Source organism: Cyrtonyx montezumae, unplaced genomic scaffold, assembly GCF_038088225.1.
Source record: "Cyrtonyx montezumae isolate F1298 unplaced genomic scaffold, pur_monq_1.0 scaffold_9, whole genome shotgun sequence".
NCBI classification, from domain to species: domain Eukaryota; kingdom Metazoa; phylum Chordata; class Aves; order Galliformes; family Odontophoridae; genus Cyrtonyx; species Cyrtonyx montezumae.
Window position 1 is genome coordinate 3806450 of NW_027072100.1, and position 26984 is coordinate 3833433.

General features: G+C 42.3%; 1 protein-coding gene across 2 annotated transcripts in view; it reads left to right on the forward strand.

Moving 5' to 3' along the window:
* Positions 1-26984, forward strand: part of PTPRT (protein tyrosine phosphatase receptor type T) — a 409415-nt gene that overhangs the window by 357963 nt on the left and 24468 nt on the right. For both annotated transcript variants that reach the window (XM_065754165.1, XM_065754164.1), the window contains exons 17-22: positions 1294-1341; positions 3465-3613; positions 9010-9087; positions 9288-9323; positions 17976-18163; positions 24104-24191. In XM_065754165.1, the coding sequence (XP_065610237.1) occupies positions 1294-1341; positions 3465-3613; positions 9010-9087; positions 9288-9323; positions 17976-18163; positions 24104-24191 (587 nt within the window). The remainder of the gene's footprint in view (positions 1-1293; positions 1342-3464; positions 3614-9009; positions 9088-9287; positions 9324-17975; positions 18164-24103; positions 24192-26984) is intronic.

Genomic DNA, 26984 nt, shown 5'->3' on the forward strand with positions numbered 1-26984 from the left:
TGTTAAACTGGAAGTTCCTCAATTTTAATTTAGCGTTTCAGCATTTTATATTCTCTGATGAGCAGAAGTTTCAAAAATAGCTAAGCCAAATCTCATTCTTGTTGTTTTTTTTTCTGAATTTGCACTTAGTTCAGGTTCACTGCTAACAGCTCTTGTCCTTGCTTTAGTTGGGTTAGCTTCAACTGCCTGATTATGCAGCTGGTTTCATTCTTTTTGTTCTGCTTTGAGCATCTTTCTGTCTCATCGCTCCTGTGTGTGTACTGTGCCCATAAACATCATCTCTTCATTTATGAATCCTCTTGAACTGAAAAGGGCAACCCAGTAAACCCCATCCATGGGTTCTCGTTTTCTTCCTGGCACGTTCTCCTGACGCTTAAATGTAAAACCGCCGCTAATATCGCCTCATTCACATTTTGACATTTCCGTCTCTTCACCCTGTGTTGATTGTATCAGACTCTTCTTCCAAGTATCTGCCCAGTCCTTGATTTCTTCCCCTTTGCAACTGCATAATGCATGAGACAGAAAGTGTCTTCTCGGTGCCTGGTGACAGCCCGTGCTGGTTGCATGCCGGAGGCAGCCTGCAGCCAGCCCGTGATTGACACTAATGCACTGATAGCAGTTTCCTCGGGATGTTGCCATTGTTGTGTTTGGGGGAAGCTGGTCAGTTTGGAGAGCAGGAGCTGTGTCACTGATGCAGCATGTCAGTGATTCGCAGAGATCTCTTCAAGTGCCCTATTTTTGGAAACCGTGCTTTCAGATAAATGCTTCCCCAGTTCCAAAGGCATTTTGACATGCTGGCAAATAACCCTCTACCTTGCCGTGGGTTTAAGTTGCATCCCTAACGTTCCAGAAAGTGCTAGTCATTTGATTTTATAATCCTTTCTCCGAATTATAAAGATGGCGAGGACCAAATAGGCTTAGTCCTGTGCTGCCACTCTATCCAGACACGCAACTGAGACAGAAAAGGCACATTTAGAAACCAAGAGCCCCTTGATGTGTCTGGCAAGCTTAGCTCTGAAATCCTCAAAAGAGATCTGTCTTCCTTTTTTGCTCTAAATTTAGACGAAGAATTTAAACATCCTTGGGAAGAGCGAGGGAGAAAGGTGGGAAGCGATAACACCGCGCTGAAAGCCGATCGCAGCGCTGTCGGATGCCGAGCGGTTTTCTGTGGCTTCTCCCGCGCGCTCCCCCTGCGCTCGCAGCCGCCTCCGCCGGTGAGCAGCCCGCGCTGGAGGCTGCCGCCTGCGGCTCCTAGGTCGAGAACCTTAAACTCATCTCACCTTTTCTTTTTAGGCATTCAAGCCAATGTTTTAGGGGCCTCTCTGTCTTCTACAGGACCAGGTAGAACTGCTTTGCCATAGGGATTTGTAAGCAGGCCTTTGGGGACTCGTGGGCTTGGGTTTGGGGTGATTTCGTCCCCGCGCAGAACGTGCAGAAATGGTATTGCTTGTGTACTGAAAGAGAAAGGAGCTCGCCAGCTCTTTGTAGCTTGTTGGCATTTCTGAAAGGAAACCAAGCAATGGGACTTAGGGGTAATTACGGCCACAAACATTTTAATCTGGATTTAATAAGGAAGTCACCCTTTTTGACTCGCTATTTTTAAACATCAGTAGTGGTAGTGTGTAATGGCTCACCCCAGCAGTCCAGAGTGCTTGTTATTAAGGACTTGTGTATTTTGGATTAGTGCTTCCCGCTGAGAAATTTTAATTCCTGATGCCAAAGAATTCACATAACCATGTACAATTAGCAAATCTAAAGGATTAAAATAACCACATAGCAGGGTTAATATGCTCCCAAACTATTGTTGTTACCTCAGGGACCGCAGCACAAAACAAGGGGGCTCGTGGTTAATAAATCTGGCTGTGCTAGCATCGCTGTGTGCTGGAAGCAAAGCTTTTAACATCATTAAACGCCAGCTTTTTGCTTCAGCATTCAAGGCCGGTTCCTCTGTTTGCATCTTTATCTACAGAAGTGGATATCATGGAGATTTTGTGAGGTCTAAGTATGCACTCTATAATTATGTTTCCAATTGGAATAGCTGTGGGCTGGAATTGAAAACACAAACCGCACAAGACTGAACCTCAGCTGGCTAAGCAGACGAGAGAGATGCATTTGTTCACAAGTTTCCAGCAGACATTGGACACTTCTCCACAGATTTTTGCTCTCCTGCTCTGGATTCAGCAGCTTGCCTTAAGATAGCCACTGCTCGCTGAGATGGGCAGGAGGCTTTAGTTCTCTTTGAGCCTTCCATGCCAACGGATGTGGCTGGCCCACCGCAGGAGGGCTGGGGCTCACCTGTGTGCCAGGACCTGCCTGTAAATGCCACTGACAAGTGCTGTGGATAAATGAAGCCTGTTGCGAGCAATATCCTTTTAAGAGCCTAATGAAGTTTAAAAGACGGGGAGTACTTACTGTAAGCATGTCATTTCACTGAAGAAAAACCTCTTTGCAAAATGATTTAGTTGTTAGGATTTTTTTTTTCTTTCTTTCATTTGAGGGGAAAAAGAGAAACCCGGAGCTCCTACTTACAGTAATCTGTTTTTCTCCCTTTTATTTTGTTTTATTTTCTTATCTGCGGAAGCCGTGTAAGCAAAGTTCCTTGCTGGTGCTGGGGATTTGTGTGATATTTTTTCAAGGTGTGGGCTGTAGAATGTCACACATTCATTTTTAAATAGTTTTGCTCTCTGGGATGAACGAAGCACAGGGCAGTCAAATGTCAGTGGAAGCTTAGCAGCTCACTTTTCTGCTTCCCTCCACTTCCTTACTATTAGCTGTGTTTGCAAAAGAGGAGCCTCTTAAGTTCTCGGCTTTGTTACTCTTTTTGGAGCTGGCAGTGTTTCTACTTTGAGGTCTCCTCAAAGACCCAAATTCCCAGAAAAGGGACATATCTGAACGCAGTCATTTTTTCAATTATTGCAGCCTTTCACTTGCCCCACTCTTCCCTGAGTGCCGATCCTCGGAGCAATTGGTCAAATTCTAGCAGAGGCCGCCGTCCTTCCCGCCCTGCTTGGGTCTCCTGCCCAGCTGCCCAGGCACAGCCTCAGGTTGCACTGCCCACTGGTGCCCCCAAAGACATGGGGAAATCCCATGTACCTCCAGTGAGCCTTCCCATTGCTGCCCGTGCCCAGTGCCCTCTGCTCTTCCTGGAGCAGATGACACCTGCTCCACGGGCTTTCCTTATTCCCTCTTCTTTGGTGACGTAGTGCTCCTACTGCTGGGGTGATGTGGGTTTGTGCACGATGAGTTACTGGGAGGGACAGCCAGACTTGCAGACTGGCATCGCTGCGTTGATTTCACTCCACAATTCATTAAAAAGCCGTGGGGTTTTCTCTCGTGAGGTTCCGTGTGCCCTGCATGTTTCTTCAACTGTGATAATTGTGATTTTCGAGATATTTTCTCATTGTTTCGTTTCTAATGAGGGAAAACTGACCTCGATTTCTCCCCCTCTTCAAAATGCCCCAAAGGAAGCTAGCCAAGAAGCAGAAGGAGACTCAGACCAGCACTCAGAGAGAGATGGGTCCCGTGGCCACTTCAGACAAGGCCTCTGCCAAACTCAGCGCTGTTCACAATGAAGAAGCTTTCTCTTCCAGCTGCCAAGATGTTAATGGATTCAGTAAGTTTAACTTGCTTGCAATGGATATGTCCCCTTTGGAGAGCTCTGGGTTCTTGAAAGGACCAATTCCTATGGGCACAGCACTGAGGAGCTGGGAATGACAGTGAGAGGGTTTGTTGTGAAAGCTTGCTAGAAATCAGTTGCTGGAATGCCTCTAACACTGCCCCTATTTTAACTCTCAGCTGGGTGGGGAGCGTTCCTTCTCACTCTAAATCTACCGAGAATAATTTATAAAGTCTGTTTTAATAATTGCATCAGACATTCAAACAGGCACATGTTCATTTGTTCTTCAGAAATAGTTTTTCCTTTGTGAGTTGATGAGTAAAAACACTTAGCTGACGTTTAGGATGGAAACATCATTTTCTGTATTGAATTTTTATGAAAGAAAACGTGGTCTCTTGGTTAGAAGTGGAAAGAGAGCATTTCTTCTTTTGTCTGTGTCCCCAGTTCCGTAACGCTAATCATAGTTAATAATTGTAAACCACTCAGACCTCTGTAGCTGGAAGACTCTGGGCAAAGCAGCACAAAGTTATCCTTTAGCCTTGCTAGATCCAGGTCGAGTGCATGGTGGATTGCATGGTGGATTTGTAAACCTTTTCATATTAAATAAATTTTAATTTAGACACTATGGGAATGTCACTCCTTCTTTTGACGTTTACCCTATAGTTTGAAGAGGGTTCAGCTCTGAGAACAAAATGCATACTAGAACTCTTGTTATTTTTTTAACATCTTTAGTGAAGTATTTTTTCCCCTGATTGCTAACAAGGAATATGGTAAGGCCTATGATAAAAATTAAAAAAAAACAAAACACAATGTTTTTTATTACTGAAACCTTTCTTTGTAACCTCAGGTTGATCGGGACAGGCTGAGTGAATTTTTCTTTTCCCTCTGTCTTTAGGTCATGTCAAATTCCATCTGCATGCATTGCTACTGTCACTCTATGTAACGTACCTGTGAGATGGATAAGTAGGTGTTTGGGAGCATCAAGGCTAGCAGTGAGCAAATCTCTCTGATATTAAATTGACTTGACTCAAGATCTAATTTTCTCAGGTGCTCTGTAGCTCTGCCTCCTAAAGGAGACAGCATGAGTTGTCAGTGGCTTGTATCTTTGAAAGACAGGGTAGCAAAGGGCAGCATTGTAACAGGCAGCCTAGGAACAGTGAAGGTAGTTTGTTTGAAACGTATGAGGAAAACAAAGTTTTTCACTTTTCTTCAGAATTTGGATTTTTAAAGGTTGCTTTGGGTTTGTTTTTTTCCAACCAGAATATGAGAGATGTAATGTGACCTCATTTTTTTTCCTTGATATTTTTAGGCTAATTAAAACAGCTGAGTCATTTGCTTGAAATAGCAACCATAGGAAATGTTATATCTAATTTTGTAAAAGAAGCATACCTTCAGGTTTTCTTTTTTGTTCTTTTGAATTAGGAAGTCCTTTGCTTGTCTGACATCCATTGCAGGTTTGATCACCACCTCCCTCTGTAACACAGCCTGTTTTAAGTCATGGGCTGATCCTTTCATTTTTTTCCTCTTTATATCCACAAGCAATAACCACCAGTAAGCCTTCATGATTTCTCCACATTTTTTTTCTGCTAAGTCCAGGATGCTGAGGTGTTGGAGGTAAGTTCTCTTCTGTGCAAGGGCGTGCACATGCTAGTGTGGAATTTTATGGGATTGCAGCTGATCAAATAGTTGGGGAAAAAAAAAAGAGTAAAAGCCTTTCTTTCAAAAGGAAAAAGAAATTACTTTAATGGAGTTTAATACTTAAGGGCTTTTATATGGGCCTGCTCCTACTTTTGAATAACGTAATGGGATTACTTTGTAACTTTCCTGCTAACTAATACCGTTTTATGGGGGCAGTTCATCCTAGCTTTTGAAATCAGCTCTCTCTCAACAGAGTTACATCTCATCTTAAATGTTCCTTTCACCTCACAACAGAAATTAGTGCTCGTGAATATCTCATGATAGGCACTCGTCTTCTCCTTCTTGACTTCAGTTATGAGAGTCTGAGTTCACTGTAGCAGTGACCAGGAAATACCCCTGCTCTCTCCTTTTATCTTCCTTCATTGACTGCCATCTCATTGCTTGAGAGGGAATGTCTTTGGAAATGTTCAGTATCAGCCCTTGCAAATGATGCTGTCCATAAATTCATGTCCCATTGGCCGTGTGCAGATCTGAAGTCTGTTGCTTGGTAGAGGTGTTTGTTGTAAAACGTACATCTGGAACATCTGTATCCTTTGGATACAGGCTGGGTAGGGAGTGGATTGAGAGCAGCCCTGAGAAGAAAGACTTGAGAGTGTTGGTTGATGAGAGAAACAACATAGGTCAGCAGTGTGCAATTGCAGCCCAGAAGTCTGAATGTACTGCATCAACGGGGAGAAGGGGCAGCAGGGGGATGGAGGGGACTGCCCCCCTCTACTCTGCACTTGTTGAGGATCCAGTACTCCACACCTGCAGTACTGGATCCAGGCTTGGGGTCCCCAGCACAAGCAGGATGTGGAGATGTTGGAGCAGGTCTAGAGGAAGCCATGGAGATGCTCGGAGGTCTGGAGCAGCTCTCCTGTAGAGACAGGCTGAGGGAGCTGGGAGAATTCACACTGGAGAAGAGAGAGCTCCGGGAAGACCTCAGTGTGGCCTTCCAGTACCTAAAGGTACCCTACAGGAAAGCTGTACTCTGTCAGGGAGTGTGGTGATACGACAGGGAGCAGTGGTTTTAAACTGACAGAGGGGAAATTTAGTTTAGGTGTGAGGAGGACATTCTTTACTGAGAGAGCAGTGAGGTCCTGGCACTGCTGCCCAGAGAAGCGTGAGTCCCCCAGCCCTGGAGGGCACCAAGGCCCATATGGATGGGTCCTAGGCAGCCTGAGCTGGGGGGGCAGCCAGCCCATGGCTGGGGGAGGGCTGGAGGGGCTGTAAGGGCCCTTCCACCCCGAACCACTCTGTAATTCTTTGATTCTCTGGTGGAGTAGGGAGACTTCAGGTGTTGCTGAAAAGTGGAACAGAAATGAACGCTTAACATTTCTGGCCCAAAGGGAAACTCTTCATCCTTCTTTCCATCTCAACTGGCAGTTTCCATCTCAGAATGATAGTCCTTGTTCAGACCAGTTCCTTGCTGGTACTTGAAAGAGTTTTAACCAGAGAGATTTTATGAACTCAGCCTGTGTCTCTGCCACGACATGGAATCAGAATAGGTATTTGCTGAAAGACAGACTAGTCCAACATCATTCCAGCTTTTCAAGTTTTACACAAGACTGGATTGAGTTGTTATTGAGTTGAGATATATATATGTATCTTAAGTAAATGCTAGTATTTGCAGTATTTGAGACTGCTCCTTATCTTCCAGGAGAGTTTGGAAGGCAGTGTCATTTTCCTCAGAGTGGCACAGCACTAGTTGATCTAGTTGATCTTGATGATTTTCAATTTTAGATAAGATGCATTGTGAGCATCTGTAGGACCATGAGATGTTTTCTTCAACCAAAATTTCTAAAATAAAGCATAATAAAGTAATATATATGTGTTATTTAACTCAAAAGACACAAAACCTTTTTTTGTCTTTCATGCTGGTTTCAAGTTGGTTTCTTTACCAAATTTTAAAATAAAATTAGGGAGAGGCTTTTCAGAATAGGAAGGAATGTCCACCATTCTGCCTGAGTAGAGTGGTTTCTCATGCCATTCCAGTGTACAGAGAACTTAAAATCAAGTTTTAATCTTTGCTTTGCTGTGAAGTCCTATCTGGAAGTGTCTCCTGTGTCTTGCACGTACTGGTGCTGGTGGGTCGCTCCAGTGAAGCAGCAGCAGTACGTGTGCCTCTCCTACAACAGCCACCTGGCTGACTTTGAGAATGAGCTCTCTGAATGTCTGAATTCACCTCCCTGTCTCACAAATGTGGTTCATGTCAGAAACCTCTGTTGGTAACATTTGTGATTGAATTCACCCAATGTAAGCAATGTGTCTACTTCTAGATGCCCGAGTAATTTACAGTTGTCAGTTACTGGAAAAAACTGTGACCCAGTGTACTTTTCCACTCCCAAATTTCAGGGAATTGGTGGACTTTGGATTGCTGACTTACTCTGTGACTCTGGCCAACCAAATTATTCTTGATAGTCCTTATCTTACACGTCTGGAAAAGTGGCCACGTTCCAAGTGTACTACAGGGAAGGTCTGATTTAGGCTAACTGACAGGGGAGAAGGTGGAAGAGGTCCCAGGTGAGAGATGCGTTAAGGCAGACTAAGCCATGAGAAACTGGATTACCTTAATGTGTTTTCAAATGGTCAAAGTCTGAAAGTGTAGCAGAAGAATGCAAAACTGGAGCAAGCTTATTATTAGTTGACTATAAACTGCTAGAGGTGATTCTGAAGACTTTATGAAGCTCCCTAGGATAGTGCCTTCTTTCATTCACTCCATAGAAGAACTTGAAATTTTATAAGTGGTGTTTTTACTAGAGATACAAAAATTGCTTCTGAAATTACTTTGATGTATACTGACTTTTATCTACTTCTACTGGATTACGGAATACTTTTTCCTGTGTTTATCTATTGTCATCGTTCTGATGTACTGAGATTTGTATTAGCATGTTTCCCAACATTTTGAGGAGGAGATAAATGTCTGTAAGTCTAAGAGCGAATGCAAAATGATAACAAAAGAATATACATTCAGAAATGATGGATTATCATAAGAATGTACATGTATGCTATTGTGGATATAAACCAATCTCATACATTTGCTAGTAAGAAAAGAATCTGCTGAGAAGATGTGGAGCCCTGCCTCCTTTCCATAAATATTTGATTAGTATGGGAATCATTTGTGGATTTGTTCCAGAGAAAGCTAATGCTTTAAATGGGAGAAAGTAGGGATGTATGTCCTGCTGAAAGAACCCATCTCAGAGGGGAAAAGATTATAGGATTTGCTATTAAGTGTTCTGGGTTGAAGAACAATTCCCTTCTTATCGTGTATGGTTTTAATGAAAATCTTGCTACCCTGCCTGTGTATTTTTGTGGTACTAGAGTACATTGTGCTTAGCAGGCTTATTTTGCTGTTAATACTGCATTTTATTCTCTGTGATATGTATACTGGGTGTTGTTTTTAAGGATCTTTCTCTTAGATGTTTCTTTGTTAAAAAAAAAAAAGAGGTCTGCAGAATATAGTCCTATATGTGTAGGAACATATTGATTTACAATAACCATAATACTATATTTGGGGTCTGGAGTGCTTATATTAAAGAAAATCCATCATGATGACATTGTAATAAATGTAACATGAATGTTGAGATGAAAAATATAATTCATTTTGATAAGCCTTATATATCCCATATTACTGTGTTCTTTGAGGGACATTCTCCCTGTTCTCTCTCTCTATTAATATATGTCTAAAGTCTTTTCCTTATGTCTTTCCTACCTAGCATCACCCTCTCCTTGTTCATTTTCTGTCCAAAGCAAAACCCTTCAGAGCAAATCTTTGTTGAATTCCTACTACTCAGGTACTAGTGCCAGACTTTTTTTTCATTTCTAAATTTTCTTTGCTTTTGTGCATTTCCCAATATGACCTATAGACTGAATCTGCTGAGTGTGAGATGAAGCTAACCTTGTTTTCATTTTCTGTAACTTTTTTTTTCCTATTGATCTTCTGTTGATTTTCAATGACCCGTGTCGTGTGGGTGAACGGGATTCCATCTCAAAGTATCATCAGACACCGTTCCATCGACCACGCTGTTAGGTAAGAGGACAGGTATGCTGTGCTCCCTTTATTGGAGAGAAAATGTGCTCATTGCATCTTGCAAATAACTGAGAGAATGTTAAATAGCTGGGCTTCAAAATCATCAATAATCCCGTGGGTCATGTACTGTGTTAACTGAAAAGTCTTCGGCTTCACTTGTGCTTTATTATCATTATTAATTGATTCTACATTTGTTTAAGAAAAGACAGTTCAAAGTGTATGGATATATGTGGAAATTAGAGGCTAGGTTTGGGAAAGGGGCCCATCACCTTCAGCTTTGCTGGGAGTTAAATGCTAAATATTGCAGCAGTCAATGCTGGATGTGGCAGGGTAATAAAAAGGCAACTTCTGAGAGGTGCAGGCTGTGCTGTGGCCACTGGTATCTTCAGAGGGAGATGGTTGCATGCAGCAGCGTGTGCAGCTCCTGGCTCTTGGATTTTTAAAGATGTGTTAGTACAGTAAGTTAACAGAGAGAACAAAATTGACAGAAACTGTAAGCTGATAAAAAGAAGTTATTCAGAAACTTACCGGAGGTATACCCTTGAAAGTGAGTAATAACAGCCTACAACTTCAGGCTCTCCCTGGAGGATGCTGCCTGCGTGTGGAATTTGAAGAAGGCAATTCCTCTGCTATGAATCAGAAAGATGATATGTAGTTGATCAGAATCTAACCAGTGGTATTTATGAAACCTGTCATTTTGGATTATCTACAGTAAATGTTCAGTTCCAGACACAGTAATCTACCATGTCTGCTTTAAACATTACTCTGGGCACACTGCAGGCCTATAGTTAGACCAGGAAGAAATTACAACCAAGCACTTAAGTGCCTTGGCTTACAGACTAGCAGGCAGAGAGGCTTGGAGGGACTGCCACAGTACATAAGTTTATCCTGCTATATATCAACATGCCTAATGGCGACGACTAAGCCCTGTTTTAAAGTGATGGAGAAGGAGCCTTATTTCCAGAAGGTTTCTTCTTGTTTTCCAGGGACTCGTCAACAGAGAAGTCTAAAAGAGGATTTATCTTTTGATTTATCTTCTGACTGTGCTTTAGAAACATTGCCCAGACCTGCATTGTGCTGGAAGAGGTCAAATCATTCTCAATGCTGCTCAGCATCAGTGAAAATGGGGACCCCCATCTGAGGGAGGTGTTATTGCCCATGTCCAGAGAGTGAACTGCACTGTGCACTTCTGGTGCTGAAGCTCAAGCATTAATAGACAGAGTCAATCTATGCCTCTCACAGGGTAAAGCAAAAGCCAGAAAAGCTGACAGAGCTTTATAAATCCCCACATTTAGAGAGAAAAAGTAAAAAAGAAAGTTGGGAATTGAAGTGCTTATGTATTCAAAACTCTTTAAGACTCAGCACCTACTAACCACTATCTTTAAGCTAAATGAGGACTGATATCTTTGTCTTCCACACAAAAAGTTTTAAGCACAGAGCATTTTAAGACATGACTTTTACACAGGCTGCTCAACCCTGAGTTGCTCCTGCATTGAGCAGCCACAGGTGCTGCAAAACAGCTCTTAGCACCAAAGAAATTTCTATCTTGTGAGTTGTAGACAAATGAAAACCATGACAATCTGTCCTCTTGGACAGATTGACCAGACATCAGATGATGCTGTATGAGCAAAATAAGTTTAATTTTTGATGTTTATTAATACTCATTCCTGGGAAAGAAGAAGGGACCTTAAAAAGGGCATCAGTCATCTCACCACCAGTATCTGACTCTGGCACCACCTGTGCTTCAGTGCTATTTATTCCCCTCTGTTGTGCCTTCTGCTAATAAATGTTCTGTATCTGCCGTGCTAGATGACTCTGTAGGCTTGACTATGGCATGATTTCTTGATTGTAAGATACAGGGTGGTTTTTTTTTTTTTTTTTTTTTTTCTGCCCCCGCCATGTCCTAGACTTGACTACTGTGTAACACGTATTTTTAGCTCTGTAGTTCTATCTTAAGAGTTGTAGATTCTAAGACTCTAGCTTTAATGGCCTTCACATGCATCTTTGCTGGGGGAGAGAGTATTTAATAAAGAGAAGGAGGCAATTTCCCTGTTTTTAATATTGCAGTGAGGTCCATGTTGTATGACCGATGTAAAGCCTGAAGGGGAGATAGTACCACATTAGAGGTTGTTTCTAGAGGAAATATGTGTGGCTAGTAGCAGTCAAAGCCATTCAGCAAATGACATCAGTGCAGGCTCTTCAGGGGAGCCAGCACGCATCCCTTCTTGTCTTCTTCTCTATTCACTTACTCAAGAGTATCCTAAGAATCCCCATTCCCCCCGAAGAAGATGAGGACTGTAATGCCTCATGGTTCCCTGCAGGTGGGTGGAACAAGCAGAGAAAGCTCACTGTTGGGACATCTTGCACAAATTCTGGCTTGCATTAAAATAAATACATAAATTAGCAATTTGCTCTGAATGTCACTGTACTGTAGCTTGGGTGGACTTTTGCCCATGCCTACCCAACCTGCTCGAGGTTTATCCACAACCTAATAGCTGAAGAACAGAAAAGACATTTAGAAGCTGATATTGCTGCATTAGCAAGTCTGACTTTATAAATTGCATTGAAAATTCAAAAATCAGTGGCTCAGTCTATTCAGTGGTATCTGCAGCCTTCTTGGCCACATGTCAGTCTCAAAGGGGTTGTGGGGAAGGCTTTCATTTCAGTTTGCTGTGCTAAGGTTGTACTGCAGCAGAGGTGTGTGATGTTAAGGGCTGTTGCTTGAGCTGGACTTCTCTTAACGTTTCTTTCTGACTACGGATAATCAGAACTGTCCCAGGCTTTAGTGGCTTCTGGCTGTGGGTGCTGGTTTGAAGTTGCCAGCAGCACTTCAGCTAATGAATTACTTTATAATGCAGGCAGATCTGCCTTTTTTCACATTGGTTTGGCTAAATCCACACACACATCTGAAGAGCTGCATAGTGACGTTGTGTACCCAGTAGTCCCAGTTTTCAGCCCCTATCACCAAACCATCTTCCTTACGTTTACAGCAAGGATTTCTTGTATGTAAAAAAATAATAATTGTGTTTCAGTAGTTCTATTAAGATTAAAATGCTCTTGATAAAGTATTTACCAAGTTATCGTTAAGAAAATCTCTTTAGATCTAGAGCAAATAATTTACTCCAGCCACATGGCTTCTTTATAGCCTTTGAAATGAACAATGTATGCTCTGCTCTGTCAAAACTGATCTCAGAAGGCTTTTTGTTAAGGAACTTGCCTTTTATGGCTGAGCTGATATCATTAGGCAAATGATGTTTTCACTTTGCTTTGCCATACCACTGATTGTATTCTATGTAGCATAGTATAGCTGGATATTTACCTTATAATAAAGCCCTGGTGCACTCAAAAAGCAAATTAGTTTTACCAGGTGCCACCTTATTTCTCTCTAGTGGAAGGAGAATAGAGATCAGCCATCCTGTAGTCAACCTTGGAAGACGTCAAATAATTGCCAGCCCTTACTCCAGTAGAGACAATGAACATGCATGCAATAAAATCCACCACAAACACCACTCAAAATATTACTTATTTTTTGCTAAGGATATTAAAGCAAAATTCTTGAAAGAAACTGTGTGTATGCAAGACTCACATCAGAGCAGCATTGCTTTCAGTTGCTTGAGGTATAAGTTAGGTTTGTAATCTGAAGGCAGCATCACAGCATGTGTCTAGATATCTGTCTTGCAGACTACCAAAGGCAGGTATATGAAACAAGATAACTTCTGCAAAAGAATACATAAAGTTTCCATCCTGAAAACTGCCCTTGGTGGGCAAGTCCTCTCCCAGGAGCAGACATTGCACGGGGCTGCACACCTCCACTTGCAGGCTGGGGCTCTTGTTTCTCCGCTGCTCTTCATCTCAGCGTTGACATCTACAGAAAAATGTATTTTTTTTTTTATTCTGTGGAGGGAGACATTTATTTTAGTTGTCTGGGAAGCAACAAAAGTGTATAATAGAAGGTATTGTTGCAGCAGGCAAGCAATATTATCTTGCCCTCAAGGTTACCCACCAAATGGGGAAAGATGTCACCTCGTCGGCCTCTGTGTGGACGTTTCTCAGCACGTGGTACTCCATTTTGTTTCTCTTGGCAGAGTAGGACCTCACAGTTAACTTCAGCAAGTTCATGATTATTTCTCCAGCAAAGCAGATAATCACAGAAGTGCCATTTCATAGGCAGGGAGAACTTGGGAATATTAAAAGTGTAGTTGACATTGTTAAATTTGATTATCTGCAGTTACGCTCCCAAACAGATAAGCTGAGATGCCTGAAGAGTTCCACATACAAGCAAGTTATGTGTGAGCTGGTGAGCCATTGATTTAATGTCTTTCACAGAATTCCAGGGCATTCTGTGAACTATTTGACTGATAATGAAAGTGCCAGCTTCCAGAAATCAAAATATCTACATTGGCAACAGGCGTCTTAGTGTGGGGACAGAGCTCGTTGTGCTAACAAGGGCTAACAAGCAAGCTGACAAAATATTTTGCTGTTGCAGCTGCTGGTATTAGAAAAGAGCCTATTACAAACAGTGGGTTCCCAGCAGCACGCAGAATATCTGTTTTGTTTATGGCTGCACAAAAAGGACTTTGGAAAATTGGAGGTGGCTGTAGGAAGGAGCTGTGGTCCTGAATGCTCTGCCCAAATGAGACTTCAGAAGCACTCAATTGATTTACCTTATCAAAGAGAAACTGCAGAAGGGATTTGATCAGTGCCAGCATAGGTCAAGATTTCAAATACTCAGAGGGCTCTTTAATCTAACAGGAGGTGTAATAAGATTCACTGTCTGGAAACTGAAGCTAAACAAAATCAAATTGCAATTAAGAAATGTTTAGACAGCAAGGGTAATTAACCATTGGCACAACTTTTGGGGTCAGGATGAAATCACCATCTCTTGTAATCTTCAGATTTGGATTATTTCTTGATACTAGTCTGTCTTTGGCGTGAAGTCAAATCTGGTGGTTTGTTTCCTATCAACAAAATGAAGATGTATGACTAGAAATGAGAAGGGCATGTGAAATATCATCCTAAAAAAACGATCTCTGTATGTTTTGTAGTTTCTGAGTATTACTGTAAACGATTTCATGCATCTTTCAAAAACAGTTTGGTTTTTTTTTTTCTTAATTTGCTCATCTCAGTGAAAACTCAGGATGTGCACAAGTGCTCTAGAGGCACCAGCAAAACTTCAGCGTCATCCCCACTCCAAGAAAGCAGGGTGGGTGGTTGAGAGATGGGAGGAGACAGGAGGAGCTATGGTAAACTTCTATGACTTGCTATCAGTGCAACAATTGGAGCAGAATGTGACGTGGCTGAGGGGCTGGTGGTTTTTGTTGCCTTTTCCAGTAACAGGAGCACCAGAAGCCACAGGTCCCTGCTATTGCTGCAACCAGCAGAAGGGCAATGCGAAAAAAGCAGAAGAAAAGCAAGTGCTTGAAGGCTCCTTGGTTGACTGTCCCAGAGAGAGACGGATTTACTACTGCCTCCCCTCCAGACTGCTCACAAATTGCTGTGAACAGCATGTCTTGAAGGAAGGGGCAGTGCCTTGCCTGGGCGCCTCATTAACCATGCTCAGGTTCCAATTCGTGGTGTGATTACACCAGGAAGGAACAATATGTTTCCAGAATCAGGCTTTATTAGCAGAACATGTGAACGCTAGACTCGCCTCGTGCATAGCAATTTATCTCCATAAAACCCCCTCTGATCTCTTCCTTGTCCCAGATAAGATGCTTTTAGAGAGAACTGGCAACCATCCCGAGCTGGTGCAGGTCTCAGGCTGTGGTTTTCTATTGGGCAGTGTGCAGAGGACACTTGGGATGTGTTTGTCACAGAAGTCCAGCGGAGGTGATGCTCGGTGTCAGCTCTGTGTGCTCTAGGGTTGAGAGCAGGATGACTCAGATTGTGTGACGTGGTTGTTTTCTTTTTTGGAGAAACACTTGGCTGGGTGAGAGGTGATGCTGCAAGAGCTGCTGTTGCAATCAGTGGATTTTGTACTTCTGTCTGACCAAAGAGACCAGAAGCACAGCTGTCACCATAAACTTAAAGGCTGGAGTCAGATCTTTGCAGCTGAGCTTCTTCTACTTCCAGTCAGGTTTGAAGGAAGTTATTCTGGAAAGGGGACTATTTTCACCCCTCTCTCAGATACTACTGGAGGAGACCTGAAAATACCAGGATTAAAGAATGTGAAAAAGAGAGAAATTAATAATATCCTGCAAAAAAGCTGATGTGAGCTCTGTTTTACAAGTAGGCTGTGCTTTGCATGTGCCCTGGCTCTATTAACCCTAGCACCATGCATAAGTTTTAAGTCTCCCTCTTGAATATAGCTGTAGTAATGTCTTTTAATTGGGGCTGATAAAAATGTGGCATTACTTGTAGGTTCTTCAGAGAAGCCAATTGTGAAATTGGGTTTGTATTAAACCTAATGATGGAAAATTAAGCATAGTATGTCTGTTGGAAATGGTCCGCGATAAAAATCTTCTCCTCTCCATTACAGGAGGTTAATAGGGAATAGGGGAGGAAAGATGCACTGGGAAAGCAAATCCAACTAGGGGAATTAATAAGCCTTGAAATTCCCTCTGTTCAGAGCTCTCACACTATTATTAGCAGGAGCATTGGGGATGATTATACAAATGCTTTGGATGTTACTCTTCCTTAAATCCCAAATTTATTCACATTTTGTATGTGAAGGTTGCTTCCCTAGAGCCATAGGTCTGTAAATCATGTACTGCCTAAGGAATGTGATTGCTTATGAGAATCTTGGCTTGAGAAATCTTCAAATCCAGTAGCCTCATCCTCAGAGCAGATGCTGGATGTGATGGCTGTTTGTTTCAGAAGCAGCAGGACGCGTTCAGCATTTATGATAATTCATCTCTCAGGCTCATCTATAACTATCTATCTATATCTGTATCTATCTATCTATATCTGTCTGTATCTATCTATATCTATGTATCATCCATATCTATGTATTTATCAATATCTATAGCTAATCTTCTATATCTATATCATCTATATCTGTGTATTGCAGAGATCAATTTGTCCTGTGGCAGTGCATCCACTGCAGTCATTCCTTTCTCCTTCTCGTAGTCCTCCAGAACAGCATATGCCTGTCTTGATAACTTACCTCCAGTATAACAGTAAACCAGCTAGAGCATAATTTGTCAAGTTTTGTCATGTCGTTGTTTTGCCATTTGCTGAAAAGGCAATCTAATGCCCTAATCTGTCTGCTCCTGCCCAATTTTGCAATGAGGGACAGAGCAGAGATCCTGACTGCTTGTGATCAAAACTTCATGGTGATTTCTCAAGGATAGCAGTGTTTACAGTAACTCTGGCCATATTTCTGTCTCTCAGAAATCACCCTGAGATTGCAACTTGATTCATTTATTTTTTATCCCTTCTAAAACATGACTGTACTATTGCTGACAAGCAATAGCGTTTTTTCAGTTTGGTTCTGCACGAAATGAGCCTTGTGCATGCAGTCTTCAACATTTTCCTTTTTATTGGGCGGTGGGAGGAGGATATATTTTCAGTTTGCTAACAGGCTCTTTTGGGGGATGACCAAGAAGAATCCATGTAGGATTTTAAGGCCTGTAGGTACCAAGGAACCCAAAAACCCACCAGGAGCACCCAGAGTGCTGGCACAGGGACCAGAGAGGTTTTGGCTTTGCTCCTTGGAGATCCCCAAAAGCCACCTGGACGTGGAGCTGGGCAGGAGCACTGGGTGGCCCTGCTGGGGCAGGGTGGCACCAGAGGGACCCAGAGGCGCCTCAACCTCAACCAACCTGTGACTCTGTGACCTTAGTTATCTATCATCATAGGGGAAAAAAAAAAGCAGTGTTTCATTTGGTTAACTCAGTCTGGACATTTCTGGTAGATGAAGCCCTGAACTGTTCACCTAATATGACTTTTTCTTTTTAAGAATGGTATTTTGGTAGTCTCGCTTGGTTATTTAAGTTTCTGTTAGTTCAACAGGAAGTGTTGCGATGTCTTTGGAGTTTTACTTGAGGGTATAAGAGGTTACAATTCCAACTATGTAGTGATAGAGGTTTTTGAAATGTTTCTTCCAAAGAGAATGATATCTGTTAAGTTGACTTACCTAAATGTTAAGGTTGTGCACACTAGGTATCTGTTTAACACTTCTTCCTACCTAACATTGCAATTTTGCAATTGACATGCATTTTAGGCTTGAGTTTGCAGATCGTATTAATTTGCTGCCAACATCCTGTGTGGCTTATTTGAAATGCTGACAGTTTGTTTGCTGTTCACGTGGGCCCCTTTCACTCATCTCATGTTGTGCACCTCAAATCTTGCTTGAATATCTTGCTCATCTCTGTATATCTTTTGGTCCCGTTCTTTGCAGGTTTGTGAAGAGAGGTATGTAATCCCAGTGGGATCGTTATGCAATGCTCACACTTCGTTTTCTGTTTCACTACATGTGCCTGGTTGGCTGTTCATTCCATTCCCACCTCTGGGTTTGTCTCTGACACAAAAAAAAAATAGTTGAATGTGATCTAGTCTTTCTGGGCAACAGTCGGCAGTGTGTGTTTCTTACTGATTTCTTTCTCTTGCCTGCACCATCCAGTGGGGTGGTGGAGAAACAAATGGAGCAGGGATGAGACTGGCAATCACAGATAGGTGAAAGCTTGTTTTGCCTCCCTGTCTTTAAAACAGACAGTAGCCATGGAGAGATGAACCAGCCAACCTTGACTATCCAGACCCACCCATACCGGAGCTGTGAGCCGGTGGAAATGTCGTACCCACGGGGGCAGTTCCAGCCAGCCATCCGAGTGGCCGACCTGCTGCAGCACATCACCCAGATGAAGCGTGGACAGGGATATGGATTTAAAGAGGAGTATGAGGTGAGAGAAACCTTCGCTCGCATCAGACAGTGGAGAAGTGGCAGTCACAAAGGACAGATGCCTTGGGGTGGGAGGTTAACTGTGTGCAGAGCTCCTCTTCCCTTAATTCACTTGCTCTCTTGGTTGCTTCCTTCCTCCGTCGTATTTCTGTTAATAGGAATAAAATTTACAGCACTAGCTGTCTTTGGTGGCTCTCTGGTTCAGAGAACATGTGTTTCCTACGTGGTAAGAGAATGACATTGTGTCCATGTGCCCTCTGTCCCCTGGAGAGCAGGTATTAACTGTTGCTGAACTCAATGAAAGTTCTGGAGTCCCACAGTCCCTCACTTTTTGATGTGTTTTATATGACCATAGTTCAAGCCAAGCTTGAAGAAAAAGAGGGTCTTTTGCTTTTCCTTTTTGGGACCCCTAAATAACCTGTAGCCATTAATCAAATTAAATCACAGCTTAATGGCCTCTATGTGTGGAATTGTAAGGCAATGTTGCAACCTCATGTAGTTTAAATGGAGTTTTTCTGTATACTCATCCCTCTGTCTCAGAATGCTTTTAAGCAACCTGCTCTTGGAACTCCACGTGAAGAGAGAGGTGAGCAGTAAGCTGCCAGTATGAAAGCAGCCCCTCCATTCCCCAGCCAGAAAGCTGGAGTGACCAGAAGTGTAATGCAAATGACAAGAACAGTGGCACTGGGGAGGAGTTGGAAGACAAATATACATTTAGAGAAGAAGGAGAAAATGGGGAAATAACATCAAACCTATGTGGGACTTTGCTGTAGCAAATGATAATTATAATGAATGTAGTGAGCTGGTGGGAAGGCAATAAGTAATTAATATGCACAGTGGCATTAAAACTACTTAAAAATAACTTAAGAGCTGTGAAAAGTAAGTTACATAATGAAAACAGCTCACTTTTCCACCCTGCAAAGTGAGAGTCTGTAGGGTTTGTATCACTGATGCTGGGGTTTGCTGTAATTGCAAATAATGTTTTCCTGGTCGTCACCAGGAAGTACTTTTTTTTAATCAGATGTCATCAAAGATTGTCATGACAAATATTTCTGGTGACTGTATGTTAACCAGGGCTATGCACTTATGCACCACAATCAAGGACACTAATTAAAGTATTAGTAATTCAAAGAACTTGGATACATATTGAAGAAGAGTAGTAATTCTCTTGGGAGATTTACTTAGCCCCCCTTGGCCTCCACTTCCATGAGCAGTACCCAAAAACACATTCAGCTCAATTACAGATGCCCTAAGATCTAGTTCTTGATGTTCAAGAAGAAAACAGGTGCTGGCATATATGTGATTTTCTGGCGCTGGCATTGGTAGTTCTCAAAATAACACATTAGCATGAAAAATGTCAATGCAACTTTCAGCTACACAAGTTCTGCCTTTCCCAGAAAGTGCTATCTAAATACGTATGTAATGACGATGACATTATATGCATTTGCATAATTCCTTTCTTTACAAGAAGTGTCTGGAGAATGCCACGAGCTCTTAAATCACTCGTGCTGTTCTACCCTGCAATCAGAGGCAGTTGCCCTCAGTCCCTTTAGTTGGTGGGATTTGGTTTCACAGCATGGGATGCAGCTCCAAGCAGCTTTCAGCCAACACTGCAAATTGCAGGGAGGATGCTGAGGAGAGCTTGACTCCTGGAAGGTGGGAAGAGTAGTTTTAATTTGGCTGGAAAACCTGCCTTGCAAAACATTTTGCAAAATGTCTGGTAAGCTCTGAAAAAGAATAGGCCTGAAAATTTATTTTTGTCTCTTAAAATCTGTTTTTAATACACTAATATCAATGTCATCGACGTGTATATTTTTTCTTCTAAAAAGTTGCTTTCCTACCTGCTTTGCAGATTGATGGCTTACATGGGAGCCTGTTTAGTGACATGTTACCAAATAATTGCACTCCCATGAACAATCACGTTGAACAGAACGTATCAGTCATACATGACAGTCTTAGATCTACACATATTCCCATTTCTGCTGAGGAAACAGGGAATTGCATTCAGGCCTTTCTTTGATACTCTTTCACCTGCAGAACACTGGGGCGTGTGTTTTAATGATGACAACTTGAAAGAAAGATTTTCAAGTGCTTGCATCTCACATCTAACTCCACACTGAGGTAACGACCAGGATGTGCTGGTGTGAGTGGTGGCAGTGCTCGTGTGAATTGGCTGGTAACTGAGTGTGAACACAGGAACCTGTCAGCACTTGCAGCGAGCGCCTTATTTCCCTCTGCCTGCTGCACCTCAGGCCAAAGTGACTGCTCCTTGTGCTTGGCAGGAAAACGTGTGGCCCACGAGGGAACGATGCATCACTGACACTGGATGTAGATGGCACTGTGTGGGATTAGGCACAGCCATAAACATTTAAACGGGACTTGTTGAACTGTCACCTGTTCCTTTCTCAGAGCATATCAGCCCTGATTTGTTGTGAGCTGCTAGGCTGGTCCCTCACCGTACTGCAAGCTCCAATTACTGGCTGCAGAGATAATAAGCATAAGTATCCAAATTTCAAATACGATTTAGGATGTCACTGAAGCACATTTCTCTTGCTGCCTTACCAAGACTGCTTGCTTACTTTCGATTCCGTGGCTCCTTCCTCAGGTGCCTCAGTATTGCTGGCTTTCAGTGGATTGAAGTCACCTCTCAGTTTTAACCCATTCATTTCTGGCTGCCTACAATGCCTCTATCTGGTCAAAAGTCCAAACCCAGCAGTTCAGGCTGTGACACAGCATTACAAAATGTTTGTCAGCAGGATACGTGCACTGTCCTTGGGTCACACTGGCTTAAGGCTTTGTGTGGCCTTGCTGTGTTCTGCAGTGGGGAGCAGAAACGGCTGAAGTATTTCTTTTCCATCACTGGTTTGTTGTTGTGTTGTTTTTTTTCCTCCTGTTTGTTTCTTTTTCTTTTCAGCCAAAGCTGCTTTATCCCTGGGTCACAGCAGAGTTGTGGGAAGAGCTTTGCCACCTCTGCTGGGACAACAGCTGCAGGGAGAGGTTCAGAGCTACGTGGCAGGCCATGGGATAGGCAGCAAGGCTTTGAATTGATAGCACTGCCCTTGGCAGCAGTGCTGCAGTATTGGGGTACATCAGTGCAAATGAATGATTCAGGTTTTCATGCTTCTAAATGAAAAACAAACTGCAAACTAATTACCTTCCTCCATTGGAGAGTTGTATTGACTTGCACTAAGCCTCAGCTGAACGTGAGCTCTATGGTTATCTAGCCAAGTTGTGGTGCTTGGAAATTCTGATTGAGACAAAGCTGCTTTTTTAGAGATCCGGCCCTGTCATTTCAGATAAAAATTAGATCAATTTAGTTTAAAAAGCATCATTATGAATTCCACTGCAGAGAAGGTATTTCAGTATTCATTTTTCTGGTCTTCTCTAAAAGAAGAAAAGAAAGGAAAGCTTGAAAATTACACCCAGACTTTTAAACACCAAAATTTTGTAGTTAACAGATTGAACAAAAAATCCAAAGTGTTTCCTGTAGAAATACCACATGTGGGTCAAATTCTGAGAGATCCATCCTGGTGTGAGCAGAACTGCTCTTCGTCACTTCAGAGACAGAGTTTTGTGAAAAACAGAGATGTTGAATGTTTTTTTGATTTTTTGGTTTTGAATGAGGTGAAATCAATCTTTGAATCAATCTTTGATTTAGATTAGACCTGAGGAAACATTTTTTCTCTGAAAGAGTGGCCAGGCACTGGGATGGCCTGCCTAGGGAGGTGGGTGAGGCACCATCCCTAGCGCTGTTCAAGAAGCGTTTAGATGAGGTGCTGAGGGGTTGGATTTAGTAGTTCAGTGGGTAGGGATAGTGATAGGAGGATGGTTGGACTAGATGATCTTGTAGGTCCTTTCCAACCTAATGAAACTATGAACCATAAACCTATGAACCTATGAAGGCTATGCAAGGCAAGTAAGAGAACAGGAATTTCAATGGAGAATTTCAAGTTCAAGTGACCTGAAAGGATAACGTTCGTTGAAAAGGGCTCTTTTGGGGACTGAGAGTATTTTCTTTGGCCAAGATAACCTTCTCTGGGTGAAGTGATGAGGAAGAATTTGTTTTATGTTTTTCCTTTTCAGATGGCTGTGATTTAGAAGTCTAATGACTGTTGCCATTCTCTGGTCAATCTGCTGTGATTTGATTTTGGTGGAAAAATAAGGCACCTTTTCCTTATTCTTTAAAGATGAAAACGAACTGTCCTTTCCTCTTTTTTTTTAGTCAGAGATTTTGTTGTTGTTGTTGAGTGCTGGTTTGATGTTCTTGTTGTGTTTATTTATTTATTTATTTAGTGCTCAGAAGATGAGCTTCTATTTGGAAACAGCTGACTGTAAAGGAAATATATGTGTGATCAAAGCCCTTGCCAATTACAGAGCTTATTACTCTTTCTCCTGGGCTTTTGAATAGGAGCTCACTGTCCCTGTCTTTTGTCAGCAGGCTTGTGGCAGTGCTGCAGTGCCTGACATTTGCTGTCCTGGAACCCCTTTGGGGGAAATTCACAACGATTTGGTCTGCAAGAGGGTTGCTCTTATTAAATTTATTTGTAATGCCAGTGTTGTAGCTCCTAATAATTGTGTCTCTCTGCTGTTGCATTCAGGAACTGTAATAGACCTGGATGGCTTGTGAAGATGAATATACATTCATTTTCCAGTTGTCAAACTACCTGCTGCTAGCCAAGGCAGATATGATTCCCCAGTGAGTGCAGTATAAAAACTCCATAATTCCCTTGGGATCATAAACTGTACAATTTGTAATCGTGCTGTTGATTTTAGTAATACAGGCTCACGTCAGGGCGTAGATCTTGGAGGAGACCATGAAATCATGGTGGAAGCTGTTTTTTCCCTCACCTGTGCATTCAGCACAAGTCAAGGCTGAGTTGGCTACAGCTGCCACCAGCTGTGTGTGGGTTGTGGCTTTCTGTCCTGCAAGGGACCGTCCCTCATGGACAGCCCAGGCCACCTCCCAAGGAAGGCAGGGCTTCTCCCCAGTCAGGCACCATCACAAGTGCCACTTTCCTGGCTCTGCTTTTATGCCTTTAAAATCCTTACTGGATGTATGTTGTAGGGAAAATGGTTATCTGCTTGTTTGAGCTATATGGGAAAACAGTACTGTCAGCTGCTGGTTTCCTCGATCAAAAGGGCAAATCTGGGGAAGCTGACCGTTTATTTTGGCAGTTAGTATGTTTTACTTCTTTTGCCTCTTTTCTGTAGGCATAATCTAAAACTCTGAGCTTTTCATGTTTCCTCAGAGAAAGCCACCAAGTGATTTGTATTACATCACCCCATCACTGATATAGAAATAGCTGAAACCACTGCATGTGCTCAGCTGAAAGCCTGCGCCCTTTGTTTCCACCATCTGTGCTTCCATAGCTGTGCACAGAATCACAGACTGTCCTCTCTTGGATCCCTACCCACAGGGATCACCAGGTCCAAGCCCTGGCCCCACACAACACCACCCAAACCCAAACCCTATGGCTCAGAGTGGAGTCCCAGTGCTCCCTGTGCTCCCTGAGCCCTCCTCTCATCCTGCTCTGCTCTGGGCCCAACAAACACAGCGACCTCAGCCACTCCTCTTGCACGCCTTGCCCTCAAACTCCACAGCCCTCCTCTGGAAGCTTTCTTATAGTTTAATGTGTATTTGTGAAATCTCCTCTCTTCTACAGGACAGATGAGCTTAACCTGTGGCTGTGCAGCCAGAAACCAAGTCTCCTCATCCCTTTAGATCTGTGTTAGCAGCTAGCAGAAGCCAAGGGATGCAAATGGTCTGCGCCAAGCTCTGTTTTCTTCGTTAGTAAATGTGCCCTTTCCTCAAGAACTGCTGTTTGCATGGTTGACTACTGAATTATGCAGCACCATTATTTTTGCCCTCTTTTGCCACTGTATCCCACCTGTGGGCATTGGCCAGATTTTCATAAACCCTCCACTGTTGTTTATTTTGCAGGCTCTACCCGAGGGGCAGACAGCATCCTGGGATACAGCCAAGGAAGATGAAAATCGCAATAAGAATAGATATGGAAACATAATCTCCTGTAGGTGTTAAGTCACATTACACTGTGCTTTCTGTATGATTTCATAAGCATCTTATGGAAACGGGGTATGCTTGAAAACCTCACTAAAAAGTGGTTTACAGTGGTGAGCATTCAGTAATTCAATCTGATTGTTACGTGCTATGTTTAATTCTAGGATTTTTTTTCCCTTAGATTCTTTTCTTTGGCCTTTTTAATGCTTTTTTTTTTTAATCTATCTTTTTATTTAAATTAAGGACAAAATCTTCTTTTCAGATTTTCACAGTGGGTCATTTTGCCCATTTTCTATTTTTTTTTTCATTATATAACTCAGATCTTCCAGTGGTGCAGGTGGGATTGCAAAAGGAGATGTGGAACAGTGGTCAGTCACCAGTGGAGCAGCTGCTCCTTGTCTGCAGAGAGCTGGTTTGATGACTAGAACAAGCTTAGCTTCTGCTAATCACAGTAAGGCAGTTGAGAATACACTAAAAGTTCTTAGTTTTATTTCATGCAGTAACCAATTATAGTTGGTGTTATATTAATATATTGTAGAACTACAGGGCAGGGGAGGACTCCATAAAACCACTTAGGTCTGTTTTATTTCGTTGTAAGAACTAGCTGCACCTCTGTCATTTTTTGTCAGATCTTAGTGATTTTTTTTTTCCTGAAGATCTCCAAAGTTAAGCTTTCCAAAAGCTCACCAGGCAGCTTTCCCCAGTGTTTCATTATTTCTTACAATGTCTGGGAGGTATGAGGAGAGGTACAATAAATCATCCTTTTTAAGGGTTGCTAAGCAGTATCAAATTGGAGAAGCTAGGCCTGAGACCATCAGAACAAGAAGTAAGAATGTAAATAGGTGTGCTGTACATTTCTGTGACTGGAACACTGTAAAAGCAAAACTAAGTCACAAGGGGTGATATGTCTAGTAGTGTATTTTTTCTCAAGTTAAATATATACTTTCTGTAGGACAAACAGACTTAAAAAAAAGTAGAAAAAATCGTGGTCACAAAGAAATGTCTCTCACACAGATTAACTTTCCTCTTTTCTTTTAAAGACTTAAAAGAAGTGATTCATGTAGCAGGTTTTGGGGAATGGCACAGAACAGCTAAGGGACCTCATGGTAAAAGTGAAGAAATCTGGAAATGAAAATGGAAGGTTTCTGAACCCTAATCTAATCCTGCTTCTGCATTGGTGTGAGGTGGTCGCCAGTTCCATCAGTCTTTGTTTCTCCATGTGGAAAATGGAACTACTGGAAATGTGGAGAGCATTACTACTGTAGCACTATAGTGAGCGTGAGAATCATCTCCCCTATGTTCAGCTGTCTAAAAGCTCAGCCTTGCTGTAAGCTTCCTGTGTTGCTAGTGGCAAAGAAAGATACTTCCAGACAGAGGTTCAATTTGCCTGTCTAGACAATTAGCTTAGATCAAATTAGTCTGAGAAATGAATCATCCAGCTATAACAACTGCACGTCGGTTTTTGAAGGTAGAAGTGCTGTAGTATGCTGTAAGGAAGTTAATGTGAAAGAGTGTGATTCTTTGGAGGGTTTTGGAGAAGCAGTTGACCTAATGTCAAGGTGGAGGTGAAAGAAGGCAGGAATCAGTGCAAGAGCCACCATTTAAAGCTCAAAATTGAGGGAGAAAAAATCAGAAGGATGTTGAGGCAATGGAAGGGCATAGATAAGAAATGCAAAAATAGTGGAAGAGCAGAAGGGTGCAGAAGATTGGAAAGTAAATAACAAGACCGGGTGGATTTTCTTCACTTCAAATATGTATGAAATAAAGATGATGAGAAGGAGAGAGTTATTTCTAGATTTAGTAACGTGCCATGAAGAGTGATGAAGTAAAATGGATTGAAATATTTGCTTCACTTTAAAGATGCCTGGGAGAAGGAAGAGAGGATGCCTAAGGAAGGGGCATAACATTAATCAGCCATTTTGTAAAAATGGTAGGAAATTATCAGTGATGTCTTTGGCTAAGTCTTGTACCAGAACCTACTCGTGGATAATGTTGGGCAGCTTTCCTTAGTAAAGACAATGACAGGATCCAGAAAGGAGAATTGACAGCAGAGCTGAAAATAACAGGAGAGCAGTTCCCTCCAGGCAGATCATGAAAATGAATTGTGCTCTGTGGGTATGAACTGTGCAAAAGCCTGAGCAGAGGAGAGGAGGTGGAAAACGATTACACCCTTAGCTGGTTTGTTGTGCAAGACCTGCAATTGCTGCTAAATCTCAGAGTATGCACTGCTTGCTCTTACCAGTGTATGTGGTAGAATGCTGCAGATGGCAATTAACGTTATTTGTTTAATCACAGTTGCAATTTCATCAGTCCTGGAACAGCATATTGCATGCTTTTTGGGGAGTGAATTGAAAAGCCAGGTTTTGGTCTAACTTTTGTAACTGCTTCAGAGACTTTTGTTAAAATGTGAGCTTATCAGTGCTTGCAACAAGTGGCATTGCTCAGGGATTCACAGCAGGTTTGATCTTGTCTTTACAGCCTCCCATGTAATAGTACACTCACAGGACCTTTCTACTCAGCTCACCACTTTCCTAGTACTTTATTAACACTGTGCCTCTGTGTGAAAACCTAAATTTTATTGCCAGCCCCAACATCTACTGCTGCTCTTACATCTGCAAACCAGTCTTTGCAGACAAGCTTAAGGAGGAGAGGTAGGTAGTGGGTGCATTAATGTGTGGAAACTAAATGATTTAAGTTTGATTTAGGGTCTAGATATCAATGTTTTGAAAGTGCATCAGCAAGTGATGGTTAAGGGAGAGATTCTGCACTTGTGAGTTGAGCTGATCCCATTATGTAGAAGAGA